The sequence below is a fragment of the Symphalangus syndactylus genome, chromosome 9, assembly GCF_028878055.3.
Source record: "Symphalangus syndactylus isolate Jambi chromosome 9, NHGRI_mSymSyn1-v2.1_pri, whole genome shotgun sequence".
NCBI lineage: Eukaryota > Metazoa > Chordata > Mammalia > Primates > Hylobatidae > Symphalangus > Symphalangus syndactylus.
The window spans coordinates 25,246,591-25,263,714 of NC_072431.2; the positions used below are offsets into that span (position 1 = coordinate 25,246,591).

Here is a 17,124-nt window from a genome sequence, read left to right on the forward strand (position 1 = left end):
TTGATAAATGCGCAAAAATATGGCTGATTGACTAAATGGATGGAAATTTGTAATATCTTCCTTGAGATCTTAATAGAAGACTAATATCAGGAGATCTATATTCCTTAAAGCCATACAAGGGTCAAAAAAGTTTTGAGTACTGCTACATATTACAGCCTATTTGGGAAGAAGCATAACAAATATTAGCAAATAAAGGCTCTAAGAAGTAACGTGTTTAAGAATGCATTATTCAATTATGTATTCTCTGGCATACACCTCCGCAAAAGGTGTGCTGGAGTTGCTAAAATTGCTCCTCCCATCTCCTCACTGTCCACGGGACTAATCCACCTGCCTTTACCCTTGAAAGTCCTCACTATACTATGCGTCAAAGTCCATTCAATATTTAATAGTTGTTTAGGAGAGAACAACCTGCCTCATTCATCTTTTATTTTTCCATGGTGACAATCACGATCCACTTAGTCCTTAAATATTTGATAAATGCTTAACAATTTCAAATTGATTGTTCTTCATGGATTAACTGAAAAGTAATAAAGTAATACCTTACTACTTTTGAAATATGGATTTTAAAATTAGTATGTAATGATATAGATGTTATATCTTTCATGTCCATGAACCTGTCAGACATTTTGAAAAATCTTAATCAAGTTATGAAGAAATCATAGTAAAAATTTTAGGAGATAAATAGTTCCATACTGAACTGAATGAGTTAAACCTATTCCCCAATCCCCTAAAACTCTAGGAGGAAGTGACAGATACACTTACTTTCATGAGTCCATTAATTAAGTGCTTACAATACTCTAAGCTTTTATCAAATATAGAGATGGTTCAGCCTCTTTCTGAAGAGACAAACTTCAGTTTCTATCTCATAGTTATTATTAGAATACGAACGTGGTTTATTGGTTTCTGCCGCCCCTGGGGGACAATGAAGCATATAGCAAAGAGAAAATACTGGCACAATGGTTGTCTCCAGCTAAAATTGCCTAAGGAACAGAAGTTGCTGTCTAATAGGTTGATGTGTGCTGGCAGAGTTATGTGAGAAGCTAGAATTGCTTCTTCCTACATGACATCTAGCATGTCAAGCTCTCCATTTCATGGGGGTAGATCTGGTATTCTCCCATGTCTTTCATAATTAACCCAAGGTAGTCCAAATCAACAAGTTTACTGACGGTAACACCATGAGTATGTAGGCAAATATAGTAACATGATAACTTTTCTAAGAAAGGCAATGTTTGTTAGAGCTCTAGAGATGCTCCTGATGCTTCTGGATGCATAACATGACATTTCTCGTCTATTTACTAAAGATACCATTTATATACTATGGGTAGAAAAGGCCTATTCTTTTAAAAGACTAAATATTTTCTTATATGAACATCTTTAACTATTCAAAGGAAAACAAACCAGTTGGAGAAATGAGGTTAATTTCTCAGCCCTGAACATGGGAAATTAGATACTCAATGATGCTCAGTTCCAGATCTGTGAATCTAAATCTGTTTTACGCCATTACCTAAGTATTGCAAAGCTATGGGGTATCAGAAAGTTTAAATGCTTCAGCCTTTCTTTTTAAAAACTTTTTTGTGTATTTTAAACCCATGGAATTGCAGGGGAAGGAAGAATAATCCTCCCGTAAATTAAGTCATGATGCTCTTGATGATCAGGTCAGACCAGCTGATAAGCACTCAGTAGAAATGCAGCACAGCAATTGACTGTCATAAAGATTAACATCCATTTGCTTAGCTAATGAGTGCCACATGCATAGCATATCCAAAGCTCATGCTTTAAAAGGTTGTATCCATTTTTATCATCACATCTGGAAGCACATCCAGTATGATATACAGCTGCATGACTGATTTTCATGTTTGTGGTTTGTAATCAGTCTCGTTAATTTTTAGTCATATTCCATATATACTGGTGTACTTGGAAATATATATTATTGACATCTGGAAAAGTTTCAATTTTCAGGTGTTTATAAATGCATTTCAGCACAATTTTCCTTTCTTTTTGGCCTTGAATGGTTTTTCTCTTGCTAATTTCGATATGCATATTATTTTACTACAGTTAGCCTTTTACAGGTGATAATACAAGAAGGTTTGCACAGGGATGCCTTTAAATAGACACTTTCAATTACTAAAGAGTCACATGACCCCATTTGATCTTTTTCAGTGCTATTAAGGTAAGAAAAAAAGAAAATGAATCCACAAAATGTTAAATTGAATGTTTAAAATTAACTTTTGCTATATTTTGCTTTGAAATACCTGCATGTGTACTTTTTAAAAATGTCTAAATGATGTGTCATGTTATGTTGAGTATCTTCTTTCAAAATAAATCCTGCCCCTCAAGGATATCTATATCCAAAGATACTATGCCGTAATGTAGACTATAATAGCCCTTCTGTGCTAAGAACAGGGATAGAAATAGATACTGTATGACTAAATGCTGATTGACAGCTCCATCACAGGCTTGGTGCTTCTTTAGCTAAGCTGCAATAAAGAGACTTCATATCATACCATTCAACTGATAATAAAATAGCATAAACAGATGTAACCTTATGGAGAAAAAAATTCTACTTGATTATAATGATAACAAATTGAATCTTTTTAAATATCTTAGGTAGAGATCACAAAAGTAAGTGTAGATTCACAAGAATAATTTTCCTCTCAATTATCCTTTAAATATTATTTCAAATAGAAAATACCACAGTATCTGGGTATATAGGAAGGCAAAATATTTTCTTAATATATCAGTTTTTAAAAATGTAAACACTGATTAAAACATCCCCGTGTTACAGATTGGAAAGAGCTGAAAAGTTTCTACAAAATGTAATTTCACTTTCAAATCTTTCAAAGTTTACCACATTAGTATATTTTTGGCACAAAAAACCCCTGAAGAATTCTTGTCATCAAAAGTCTTATAAGAAATAAGTAGTATGCTTTCAAAAGCAAAGATCTTTACTATGCACAGAATCACACATAACAATGAATGGCATCATTTATTGGTAACATAGACTCATGCAGATGTACCCCTGGAATCATGGATACCTCCAAACCTGTGGCAATAACTTATATAAAAATTAATGAAGTAAAAAATAATAACAATTTAAGCCCCTACTATTGATTATATTTAGTAACTTTTTCACATATACAATATATACTTTTACAATTATTTCCCTTTGATTTATTTTCTATGATTTCTCCAAGTAACAACATCTTTAACATCTTCAAGAGCTACTATTGGGTCAGTTTTGACCCAACCTCCACGAGCTATATAAATCATCTTCCATCCAATCTGATGACAAATGTTGTGGGAAACAAGTGTGATTATGTCTATTTCTGATTGATTCAGTTTCACTGTGATGGCAATACTCTTTAATGTTCTTAATGTTAATATTGAATATATTTTTAAAATGTAAGTTAACAAGTTCTATATTAAAATTCCTATCTGTTCTGATCCACATGAGGGAACTGGATTGAGATACTTTCAATGATAGAGCATAAGAGAGTGTAATTAATGGCAGCCACACAGAATCTTTGGGACATATAGAGTTTCTGAATCTCTGAATTCAGCAATGCCGTCAGTGTTTTGGCTGGCAGCCTATAACCCCCTTTTAACCTGAGCCCAGCTTACTCAGCAAGCTATGGCAAATGACTGCTGAGCTGTTACTTTCTTATTTCAAAATACACCTCCGGTTGAGAGAGGGACATGCTCTTTTACATATGGTATGGGATTTTGTTTGGGAATTCAATTTTCTGTTATGAATTTTTTCAAGAAATGTGCAGCAATGGCAGTGCGGAAAAAAACACACACACAGAAACTTTGTAAAGGAAAGAGGGAGGGTTAACTCATAGAAACTGAAATGTACTACTTGTTTTGGGCAGGCACAGCGAAGTTGAGGAACGCTTTGTAGGTGGGCCCAAAAAATCTATCATCTAGGACTGGGACTAGAGAGTTCAGAGCTAAAGTCCTTCTGTCCTGCCTGAAATGCCACTACCACTCACAGCTAAACAGGGTAGTTTATTCTACTCTCCCATACATTTAATAGTCAAAGAAATATTATCACCGAGTTGGTGCAGAAAGCCAGAAAATTATACTAGTTATGTGTGTGAGAGAGGGTGTATAAGGAGAGGTGATGAGAAAATAGTGACAAAAGTGATTAGCTATCTCCTAAAGAGTGATGATTGCAATGACAACAAAATTCCCATCCTGTCTGAGAAACATCTATACCTCCATACCTAATTACAAAACTGAGTCAAGTAGAACATTCAAGTAATATACTTTATTCATTTATTCATCCATTCATGTATTCATCCTACAAATGTTTATTGAGAACAACCTGTGTTCAAGATATATTCCTAGCACTGCAGCTATAATCTTGAATGAGATGAAGACCTTGCCTTCATGAAGCTGATATTCAGGTGATATACAATAAATAAGTAAACAAATAAATACACAATATATTTCAAGAACTGATAAGATTAGAAAGAAATATAAAGGAGGAAAGGGGGCAGATATTGATAACATGTGTTGGGGGAGGTGGGCACTCTTTCCTATTGGGTGATAAGTAAAGGCCAACCTGAGGAAGTGAAATCTGAAGAGAAACATAAAGGAAGTTAGATGGTGAACCCTGTGAAGATCTTAGAAAGAATTTTCCAGAAAAAGAATGGCAAATATAAAGGACTTGAAGTAGAAATAAGCTTATTTTCTGGCATTAAAGCAAAAAAGGTCACTGTTGCTAGTTAGAGAATGAAAGGAAGACATGGTAGAAATTAAGCAAGTGCTAGATCGTACTGGGTTTCACAAGCTGTGGTAATGACTTGGACTTTTGTACTGAATGTAATGGAAAACCATTAGAGACTTCTCTGTAGAGGAGAGATATGAACTGGTTTAAAATTTTAAACCAAGGATTCTGATCTGACCAAATAGAAGGCTGAACAGTGACATCATTTGCTATTTTGAGGAATACCAGGCAGGAACAGGTGGAAAGGAGAAAGAAGGTGAGAAAAAGTAATTCCAGTTTAAACATGTTGAGTTTTTGATGTGCAATAAACAACAGAAAAGGAATATTGAGTAAGTAGTTGAAAATAAAAACGTAGAGCTCAGGGGAGAAGTCTGTACTGGTGGAAAAGATTTAGAGGTCATCAGCATTTAGATGACATATTTAAGGTTATGGGATTAGAAGATATTACATAGGGACTGGCTGTAACGGAAAATAGAACTGAGCTAAGACTAGCATAAGGAAGAGGAGCCCACACAGGAAATGAAGTACAGAGGAGAAATAGGAAAACAAGCAGCGTAGTGGTCATAAGCTAAGTAAAAAGAGTATGTCCACAATGAGGTAGTACTCTATCACATTCTGTGGAGAGATCAAATATGAAGAGGACTATTGGATTTGGCAAATGGTAGTTCAATAATGTCCTAGACAAGGTTTCAGTAGAATAGTAGAGACAAAGCCTGACTGGAGAGGTTGAGGGGAAAATAAGTGAAGAGATGATAAAAGCAAGACATTTAATTGAGGCTTGTTTCCTTATTAATAAAATGAATAATGATCCTAATAATTTGGAATTTCTTCTATCTAAACAATTTTCACATTTTTATTATGAGTTTGAACTCTTCTTATATCATTTATCAAGAGTTTGAACTCTTCTTATATCATATATAAAACCCTAAATTTCTAGTTCATTTCATTCCCTTCCACTGCAATTGTAAATGAGAGAGAAAAAGTTATTGAACATTTGTGATTTCTCCCCAGGAGTAATCTTTTCAATTTCACCACTCAGGTAACATCATTACCTGCTAGATTATTTTAGGCTGTTTAGATTTTTTGCCATTAAAGGAAAATATCTTTATTTCCTAATGCTCAATATTTTATTAATAAATTATTCTCAGAAAACTACATCTGTGGAAAAGTGTAATAATTAGTAGCATTGCAAAGAAACTTTAAAATATATCTAACATAGCCTGAGAGGAGTTGATAAGAGGCTTCTCATTTCTGATCCAAAATGGACAATGGTCTTCAACAGCTAAAACATCTTAAACATAGCTATCTAGAAGATATTTCTATCTTGGTACCATAAACATCCAAGTCAGTGAATTACTTACCATGGAAATAACAGAATGAAAGCCTCCTGCTTAGATTATTTCTTCCCATAGACTGAGTATTAAACAACCAACAACTCTGGCCACCCAAGCCAATAGTACTAGGGCTACTACTAATGTACTTATAATAACAAAGAGTAGGTCAGGCTAGAGTGATCTTTTGGATAAGGTCTACCTTTCAAGAGAGTGAAAACAGAATGGCCAAGCAATGCTTTACTCAAGTATCTGCCTGCAGTTCACGTGGCCCCAGATCTGTCAACATCAAACCATTGTTCTCGTAAAGCAGATAGAATTATGCTGCTGGGAGACAGCCTGGTTGAAAATCAAGTTGTGTTTTATTGTACAATGGGTTATGTTCTGATTTGTTATGAAGATAACACATAAAAGTGATGTGATGGACCCATTTTTCCAAAAATAATGGTTTATCTCTGACTATAAACTATTATTTCCAAATGAATCAAGGCTTATTATCAGGCCAGCAACAAGCAGAATATGATTCTGAATTGCATTTGTTTTATTCTTTGTCTAATATTTTGGGATATCATGCCTCATTACAAATTCTAGTTGGTAATTTATTTTGAAAATTTTCTGAAAGGATTTTCCTTGCTAAGGAGAAATGTCCTTTCTTGTCATTTCAAGTGATAACAACATATAGTTCATAAATAAAAGTAATATTATGAAATAATTCAGAATGTGGTCATATGAAAAACATTCAGCAATTGTCCTTTCTGTCAGAGCTGTACATATTAAGGGCTTTTCTCTTAGAGTTCAGGTTTAATAAATCAGTATTTTCTAATTAGCTGGTAGGCTGGCAGTCACACCCCATCTGCTCTTCCCCCAACTCATAACACACTCTGTCTATCTCTTCCAGCTATGCATCAAACTCCTGCTGTTCTCCGTTTAGCATCAACTTCCTTTCTGCCCTGATCCTAACCCATTCTTCTTTGGAGCTGTCAGCTCTGGCTCTCTGTGACTCAGCACTGAATTTCATACCAGAGTAAGTTGAAATCCATTTCCAAGCCATTAAATCTGTATTTGCTCAAGTCAAGAGTCACAACGTCACCTAAATCCTCTGTGTTTTCCTCTGGGTCTTGACCCCTTCCTTTGTGGAAATTGTCAGTCCTCCGTCTACAGTCACAATAAAATCCAAATAAGGGTTAAATCCTGACCCTACTTGCATTTGAAAACTTTTCTCACTCTAGATGCATACAGAGAAAGACTTGAAGCTACAAGGACTGAATCTGATAGAACATCTCTTTAGCTAGTCATGTGCAGAGATAGATTAAAGCTAAACACAGCTCAGATCAATCAAAAGTTCAGACCACTGAAAACCACTCTTTGACTCTAAGAAATTGGTGCAGCTTGCTAAAGGTGAAAAAAAAATCTATGAATGGAGAAAGCTACCATTAAGAATTGTAAGAAAGATACCCAACAAATTGATATAACCATAGATTATGATACGATAATGCAAAGTACCTTCACATATGTTGGATAAGCTCTTTTTTGGCAATGAATACACAAGAAAAAATGTACACTTGTTTGCTTTGTTTTTGAAAGCAAATAATATGCATAGTGCTTTAATCCAATCATATTCATGTATGATGTGTGCCATTGCACTTTTTGTTTGCTTGGCTATATTTTAGTGTTTAGTTAAATAGTGATATTTGACAGCAAAACGAAACTTTGGCACATGCTTGAAGTGGACTATGTAACTCAATTGCTGACATTTTGTATCTTATTTTTCCATAATGTCTTAAAAACAGGAGTGTGTTCTACTGCTCATAGCTCTTGTATGTAGTAAGTAATTCCATGAAATTAAGGTCTAATTAGAAGACAGTATTATCCTAAACTATTAGGAACTTTATCTCCCATTCCCTTCTAATCAGACTTTTTAATAAATTTTATAATTTGATTTTTAATTAAAAGCAATTCTATATCTGTCCCGGATTGTATAAAAAGCTCCTCTTCAAGATAATCTGGAATGTTATTTAACCACGGTTGTTTCTTTTTTCCAAAAAGAAAAAAATCTAAACTTCTAAACTATTTGGCTGCTCCCTCAAAGAGTATGTTTATACCAGCAGAATCTTCGAGTCCTCTTCACTTGCTGCTAGCTCTGATGTGGCAGATTGGGTCCAGATTCTGACTTAAATGTCTTGGGCAGGAAAACTCAGAAGGTGAATCTTCAGTGAGGCCTCCATATACTAAAAGCTGCTGCTTAACTGGCAGTAAATGGAGCCTGGCAGCAAAATTAGTGTCTGTAAAAAAATGGATTTTAAAAATGTCTTGAACATGGGCATAAATTATGAACAAAGATTAAGTGCCACATGCTTACAAACCTTTGCTTTCCAAAGAATGTGATATGCATTTTCTGATTTTAAAATAAGAAATGTCTGTTTCAAATTCATTTTTTAATTTCCTTGTTCTTCAGTCAATAAATGTTCAATAATGTTGCTGCTCCATTACCAACACAGCCTGCTCATTTTCTGAGCTGGCAAACTCTAACCTTGGCTCAGTGCTCACTATCTTTGACCTGCCCCCACAGGGCCCAGAAATCTTATAAAATACACCCTACCAACTAGATACCAAGGAAATACCATTTGGGGTTACATACCAATCAGGCAACAATCTGGTAGTCACTCTTCAGGCTTTGACAGATAGAAACATTTAGCTGTGATTGTGTATGATGTCATGTGGGTGAGTAAGGATTGTGTTGTGCTCATCAGTCTGTTTACATCAGGAGCTCATAAAGAAGAAAATCACTTCGCTTTATGACGATGATTTTCTCTGTTTGACCTTTTCCAGCACCTGCAGAGAACAGATCATGCAGTAATCTGATCAAACGCACTCCTTCACATGCACCCCCACACACACACCACAATGTAAACTAAGTATTCAAAGAAAAATGCAACTACTCATAGGTGTATATTTAAATTATAAAGCTTTTCTTATTTTTGGAGTCCAAGGTGTCCTTGATTTTTCAGTAGCAGAAGTGCTTCTGTTTCTCATCTGAACTTGACCTTCTGGATTCATTCTAAATGCTACTTAGGCAGCAATCTAAATGATGGAGATTATAGATACTGATAAGTGGTGACTTTTTTTTATTCCGGAGAAAAGGAACCTAATTAAAAAAAACAAGAAGCCATATTTGTATTGGTAGGTTATTTTTATGATTATCCATCAAATAGATGGAGCTTATCAAATGTATCTACTAATACTTTTCTTTTATTATGTATAGAAAACCTGCACTTCACCAAATTACTTCTGCCAGTTTTCTATACATACAGTAAACGATTTCAGAAATTAACTCACTAGAACTCTTTGTTAAAATTTGTCATTTATCTATTAAAATTCTTCAGCTTTTGTCAGACAATGTACTTAGCTCTGTAATAAGAGTCCCTGAAGATATGTGTGTGATTTGTCAAAAGAGAGACAAAAAGTGTATAAAACTCTAAAATGTCAGCAATCAGGAGATTTAACAGACTTTAGTAAATTTACATAGAATGAATAGAAATCTTTGATATTAATAAACTTAGCTCCGGGGAGTACAAGAAAGGGAGCAAAGAATGTTAATTTGAATACCATTTCCACATCACTTCTTCCAAAACTAAAAATTAGTATGGATAAATGTGTGATAGAGTTTAAATAACATCACTGCAATTGTTTATCACCACCCCAAAGTTTCAGAGTGGGAATGTTTTCTCTGAAGTAGACCAATAAAGTATATACATTTTATGTAGTTTATTTTCTTTAACACAAAGACTAATGTTAAATGAGACAAGGCATATAATGTATTATGAGTGTCTGGCAGAGAGTGAATTTTGCCTTTTTTCATAACCATTGAAACAGAAAGAGGAGAATCATGCCATAAGGGAGAAGAATATTTCCTGACTTTAGGAAGCCTGATCAATAGCTAGTAACACACAGCACAGCAACAACCCCAACAAATGATAGTGTTTCTGAAGTAACACAGATATACAAACACATGACTTTCCTAAGACTCAGATGTTATGAGAGTAATCAATTGGAACGGAATAAGTAGGAGACGGTCCCTGGAGAAAGTAGGTGTTAAGCCACATTTTGCAGGAGAGATTGGTGGACATAATAAGGACTAATATGTACACATATTGGCAAGACTGAGCCAATCGTGTGCAAGGAGAAGCCAATAATTTGATTTTACTGAATCAAAAAAATACATTGTATTAGTTTGCTAGAGCCCCCATAATAAAATACCACAGACTGGGTGACTTAAACAACAAAAAATTTATTTTTTCCACAGTTCTGGAGGTAGAAGTTCAAATTCAAGGTTTGATTTCCTCTGAGGGCTCTCTCCTTGGCTTGTAGATGGCTGCCTCCTTGCTGTCTCCTCACATGGTCCTTCTCTTGTGCACCTGCATTCCTGTATCCCTCTCTCTCTGTCCAAATTTCCTCTTCTTACAAGGACACCAATCAGATTGTATTGAGTCTCACCCTAATGGCCTCATTTTCACTTCACCACCTCCTTTAAGACCTTTATCTCCAAATACAGTCACATTCTGGGATACTGGGGTTTAGGGCTTCCACATGTAAAATTTGAGGGGACACAGTTCACCCAATAACATACGTGTTCTGGAGTGCTTGTAACTTTAGGTGCTAAGATCTGGGCAATGCCCAGTAGCAATTAGAAGTGGGGTTCTTCTTGCTTATACATTTTTAGAGTCAAGAAAACCAAACTATGGATATCAGGTAAAGGGAAGCACAACTGGAAGATCCTAAAGCTATAAATGATTTGATCATGTCTCCTCCTTCACTGCTAGAAGAGAATACTGCTGGACATAAAGAGGAATGGAAAGAAATTAGAGTTACCCCTTTATAGTTTCCATTCCAATCTCCTATTTCTCATTGACTGCCAAGAGGCTCTGAGCATAAAAATTTCCACATCTTTCAGTTATTTTTTTCTAACCCTTTCTTCCCATGATGCTTTGTCTTTCTGTTCCCTGCCAGAATGCCAAGCAGTATATTGCTGTGGAACAGTGGGCGTGTTGGTGTGTGTACGGGAGTGGGAGAGGTTCATGCAGAATTCAGTAGGTGGAAAGAAGAAAGATCTTTTCTTTTTTTATTCCTTAACTTTTGCCGTGAGCTGATATCACATGAGAAAATGTATTAGCTAATAAAACAAACATGCTGACATATTTTCCCATTGAAATGATTTTCTGGTTGGAAAAGTTAAAGTACAAGAAAATAAAAAAATGAATATTGCTCATAAAACTTATTTTAGCATTCAAAAATGTATATTGGTGCCATTTTAAAAAATAAATCTTCTATTGGACTAAAATTATTCATTATAAAGGCTTCCTCTGTTATAAAACTAATTTGTTGTTTTTTAGAAGTGGTTGAACAATAGCTATAACAACAGCAAATCCAGAGTTTACTATGTGCCAGGCATTGAAATAAGCATTTTACAAATACTGTTTTGTTCTTGCAGCAATACTGTTAGGTAGATACAACTATTATGTCTGTTTTATAGATGAAGAAACTCAGCCACAGAGAGGTTAATTGATTGCCCAGAAACAGTAAGTGACAGAGCCAGTAACTTTATTCAGGTGGTGTGATTTTAGGGCCCAGAATTTTAACTATAACTTTACACATCTTTAATAAGAAGACTCATGTTCCTGTGACCAGTATTCATGACAAATGGTAATTCTAATTAAAAAATAAAGAGGTTTATTCTACCATTAACAGAGAGAGGCATTTTTTTCCCAGAAAGGAAAATATTTTAACTGAAAAGCCAGTACCATATGGCAAGGAAATACATGCCTCTGTATAAAAGCCTCACCCTCTGATGCTCTTTACTGATGTTCTGTTTGGATATTTGCTGATGATTTTTGTATGTCCTATTTGCCCTAATACGTTGTGGATCTTTATAAAGCAACCAGCACATAAAATATCCTTGCCTAGATATTTTAAGTCTAGGATTTTATAATTGTAAAGCTAATTTCCATAATAGATTCAAAAGATTTTTAAAATGAAATTTCTGTCTTCCCATAATTATGTAACTCACCAAAGCATTTTTATGAGTGTCCTTAAAAATGTTAACAGTCTGAATGTCCAAGTTGTTGCTTCACTAACCAATATAGCTAATATAAAAATATATATGGCACAAAGATTGACCTTATTCTTCTGCTCAGAGACACTTCTATGATGGCTAAGACTCTAGCCAGTATTGAAATAAAGAAGATTGAAATACAAATTGTGTCTTGTCTTTGCTGGGTTGGAGCTATCTATGAGAATATTCCAGAAGGTTCACTAGCCAGTTTTGACAAAGTCTATTGGTTCTCCACGTATTCCTTTACATTTCCTAGTTTCCCCTGCAGTTAGGTTGAAACTATGTGACATGTTTTAGACACCAGACTATGAGCAGAAGAGTCACTTCTGGTTTCAGAGACGTGCTGCCTCCATTTCTCTCTGCCTCTCCTCCAGTGGTTTTACAGTCTCTCTGTTCCAGATCAGGACTACAAGATAATAGGGCCCTCTGTGAACCCTTGCTAGCCCTTATTAGACATGTAAGGTTGGATGTGGTAAGGCACCAAGATATGGGGTTGATTTGTTACAACATAACTTAGCCATGCTTAATGAAAATGAAGAGGAATTTCACTTAGACAAATGTGGAAGATAAGGGTGGTGTAAGAATTTATTATACATTCGGATAAGCAAACTCAGTGGACTTCCTGTGTATATTTCTCACATCTAAAATCACATCCTTTAAATAACCAAAAAAGTACACTTAAAAAAAATCATTTTCTGTTTCCTTTTCAACCCAAATAATTAACATCTTGGAATAGATGTTATGAAATATATAGATAATTACAGGTACAAACATGAAGAAAAATTCAAGAGAAAAACCTCTTGGAACAAGAAAAATTTCAGTAAAACTCATGTAACTTTGACTACCTGTACCTAGTGAAATTGCCACATTTGTCTAATTTTAAATTCATCCTATGACCAATCATTGTGCTCAAGAGTTACCTTCACTTCAGTGGATGCTGTGGCACAATAAGTAAATCCCTTCTTTAAAACTAGGTGCTCACTCCTCCAGCTGCAGGAGAGTTGCTGCTGAGAGCTCACAGCTTAGTCTCTCCCCAGGATTTGCCTTCGACTGAAGACAGCTGCCTGCTCAAAGTCTGCCCCTTCCCTTGGATAGCCGACTCCCAAAGATTTGTGGGCATGGAGGGTACAAAGGCCTTGCCTCTTTTTGCCTCTGTTTGGAACATCTTTGAACTGCTATCCCCATCAGATGTGTTGGTGCCTCTGTTACACCTTTACTACATTTTAACTCTTCCCTTGGCAAACTCTATTTCCCTTTCTACCTAGTATATGTTATTCCCAAGAGATCTCCCCAGTAATGCTCCTGCAGGTAGATCTCTGTTCTGAGTCTTTTCCTGAGGAACTCAACTTATGCTATCTATAAGGCACATAACAGAACTGCAGCTTACGATGAAAGGGTAGTTTGTGCATAAAGAAAATCTGAATCTTTTTCTTTTTTTAGATATCTAGAGTAAATGGCCTTATTTATAATCCTGAATTATAAATGACTATTTTAATATAATTTTTACTTTGAAATAATTTTAGCTTTCCAGAGAAATTGCAAAATATTACAGAGTTCCTGTATATTTTAACCCAGTTTTCCCGAATGTTAACACCTTACATTACCAAAGTATAGTTGCCAAAACTAAGAAATGAACCTTGATGCATAACTATTAACTAACCTCCAGACTTCATTCAAATTTCACCACTTTTTCCATTAATTGACTCTTTCTGTTCCAGGATACATCCAGGATACAGTATCACATAGAGACAGTAGTCATTTTTGATTGGCAAAGTTAATGACAGAGTTATATGCACGTATGCCTGTATATATACAAATGACGTTAATGGCTAACAATATAAGACATACTTTTTTAATCTACATATGTATAGCATACCAGTCTAATACTAATTAGCTGTTTGAGTTTACGCATAGTTCTTCATTTCTCTGGGCCTCAGTTGACACATATATAAATAAGCAGGGTTAAATTTGATATATTCTGTTCTTTCCATTTTTACATTCTGTGCTTTAATGCTGTTAAAGATGACGTGAAATTTTGTACAGTATTTAGCAGGAAAGAAAATTTTCCTGTTAAAAATTACAATTAAAACAGAAGATTTCTAATTAATGTAAATAAAGTGGGCATACCTCCATAAACTTGGTGGGATATTGATATAATTTTTATCATTAATTTGAATTTTTTAAAATGCCAGATAGTTCCCTTAAGCAACCAAAAAAATAAATAAATAAAAAACAAAAGATTGAGATAGAACAAAAAAAGGTACACTGATGAAAAGATGAGAAAGCATTTGGAGTAATTCTTAGGAAAGTTTACTGCAGAAGGAGAAGGCTCTTAAAGATTCATAACTCATTAGTTAAGTATATTTATGTAGGGTTGGCAAAGAAATGGCCTGGACTGGTAAAGCTGGTGATTAGAAAACCTCAGAAGATGCCACATTCTGATCAACATTTAATTATTTTTTGTAAATATAAAGCTAGTTCAATAGGTCAAAATAAGAATGGTTATTATTCTGCAGAAGAACATCAATTTCTTAAAAATAAATTATGCTAATTTCTAGGCATGTTGTTGCAAATGAAGAAAAAAACTATATAAAGTACAGTACATGCTTTAATTCAAATCCTTTCCATTACGAGAATCATTTAATAAAACTCTACTTGTGACCATCACTAGTAATTTGTAAATAAACTAACTTAAATATGAACACTAAGTGATAGTGTGTATCTCGTTTGCAAAAGAAAAGCTGTAATATAAAGAGTGATTACTTATTTAAATATATTCTAAAATTATTGATGAAATTTTAAGTATTCATCTGAATCAATTTATTTACAAAAATAATGTGGTAAATTTCATGATTAATACAATTACAATAGGGTTCAGAGTTTAATTTTTAGCAATAAGCGTGCTTGTTTTCCTAATTTCTAAAAAGCATTTTTAATATTGGTACTCTTGCATAATGGAAACCTTATGGAAATTGGTATTTTATCCAAACACCTGTATGTGCAAATCATTAATTTGTAAGGAGCTGAATCATTTGGATGATGCAACTCTGCTGAAAGCTTTCTGTCATATGGAAATGGGCATGATATTCATGAATGCGTTAGAATTTGACTTCTTTTTAAGAATGATATTTATGTATACTAGCTAACCTATGGAAGCTACAAACATATATCTCTATCCTATCCAAGAAGTGCTATTTAATCATCTTGCCTTTCAAAAGTTTATGTAAACATGGAGAAAATAATTCAAACCTGGGTCTTCCTTCTTTTCTGAAGAAGGTCAATTTTATATTTACTTCATGCCTGGCGGATGGACTGCACATATGCATGCATTGGAAGATAAGAACTCTGATGAGGATGGAGGCTCAACAGCCTTTCAGATGTAGTTATAAGATTATCTTTAGGTCTGGGTATTTTCAACAAGGAAGAGAAATGTGATTTTTAAGTTATGGCCATAGCTTTTCCTGGTAGATGGTTCAGTTTTTTTCTGGAATTATCTGCAGGTCATTGCAAAAGAATCAGGCTTGTAGCTACTTCTCTGACAGAGTCAAACTCTCCAATTATTCTGAGCAAAACAAACAAGGAGGGGGACATTTTTACAGATTAAAGATCTTCCTTTGTGATATGACTGGCCCAATTCAATTGCCTAAGCATCACGTAGAAACAATAGTTTGATACTTCAAAGGGTGGGTGACATTCAAATCTTTCTTATTTGGCTTTGTAATCCATGATATTGTTATTTTCCCAACACATTTGCTTTCCTAATTGTGTTTTGCTTGGATTGGTATTAAAAGAGTTTGTCTTCCCTGAGCATACACCAGCTGGGTAGTGGGAGGAAAGGGCCTCAAAGCTAACCAGGCAGTGGGGCAATACAGCTCTAAAATTCAAAATTAGTCATGAATATTCGCAAAGCAGATAATCTCTTGTAGATAAACAAAAGGTACTGGAATCATCCCAGGACCATCTTATCTCTTGTTCTAATTCTTAGACTACTAAATTTTTCTTTACTTTTTTTTGGTACCGAGTAACAGGTACATTAAGACATTTCATGTAAGGATTTTTACTTGAAATTGATAGCTCTTTGAAAACAAAAAAACGTATTTTTATTCTTGGTTATATTTCCTTTGCATTTGAAAGATCGCTTATACGTATGTGAGAATAGCTAATAAAACATGAGATTAATATGTTTCCAGGGCCTAACAACTTGTGGATATTGGATTCTCATCTAATTTGTCATTCAACTAGGAAACAATTGTTTTGCCCCTCTGTACTTCAGTTTCTTCTCCCCGGATTGTAGATAAAAATAACAAAACCTTTAAAAGACATTGTGAGGATTAATAAAATAACAGATGTCTGATATCAATAAGTAAAAGGTTTTACAAGTGTTTTGACTTTATTCTTTTCTTTGCATAGTACCATTGCCATGGATCAGCCTTATTTAGGACGCCAAAAAAAATTGTTTCTATAATGATTATTTTATATTCACCGAATAATAGTAATATTCTTGGCATAACATAATACAATAAGGAAAATGAATTTCTTGTCCTGGGGAGGATGCAGGGGTAGTGAACTACAAGAATAACAGAGGAACCTCAGAAACATGCAGTACTGTTCAGTAGTCAGTTACCCCTAAAACAAAACAAAACCAAAATAGTGATGATTGCTTTTCTCTTCCTTTTAAAAATTCTTTATTGTGATCCCCTGCAAGACGGCTGAAGAGGAACAGCCCCAGTCTGCAGTGCCCAGGGAGACCAACGCAGAAGGCAGGTAATTTCTGCATTTCCAATTGTGTGGCACTTGGAACCCAAGTGAGAGAGAATCACTCACTGCCCTGGAAAGGGGGCTGAAGCCAGGGAGCCAAGTGGTCTTGTTAAGCAGATCCCAACCCCACAGAGCCAAGCAAGCTAAGATCCACTGACTTGAAATTCTCGCTGCCAGCACAACAGTCTGAAGTC

General features: G+C 34.8%; 1 protein-coding gene and 1 long non-coding RNA gene across 7 annotated transcripts in view; one reads left to right on the plus strand and one right to left on the minus strand.

Annotated features, from left to right (window-relative positions):
* The first annotated feature begins 4,986 nt into the window (after window positions 1-4,986).
* LOC134731404 (uncharacterized) overlaps window positions 4,987-17,124 on the plus strand; it is a 61,803-nt gene continuing 49,665 nt past the window's right edge. For all 6 annotated transcript variants that reach the window (XR_010113624.1, XR_010113625.1, XR_010113626.1 and 3 more), the window contains exons 1-3: window positions 4,987-5,061; window positions 6,962-7,087; window positions 16,878-16,936. Coding sequence is in view for 1 of the 6 variants with exons in the window: in XM_063609301.1 (XP_063465371.1) it covers window positions 5,030-5,061; window positions 6,962-7,087; window positions 16,878-16,936 (217 nt within the window). In the remaining 5 variants the exon portion in view is untranslated. The remainder of the gene's footprint in view (window positions 5,062-6,961; window positions 7,088-16,877; window positions 16,937-17,124) is intronic.
* The window catches only part of LOC134731405 (uncharacterized), a 207,826-nt gene continuing 199,342 nt past the window's right edge, over window positions 8,641-17,124 (minus strand). The window contains exon 4 of the long non-coding RNA XR_010113630.1: window positions 8,641-8,895. This is a non-coding gene — a long non-coding RNA (uncharacterized lncRNA). The remainder of the gene's footprint in view (window positions 8,896-17,124) is intronic.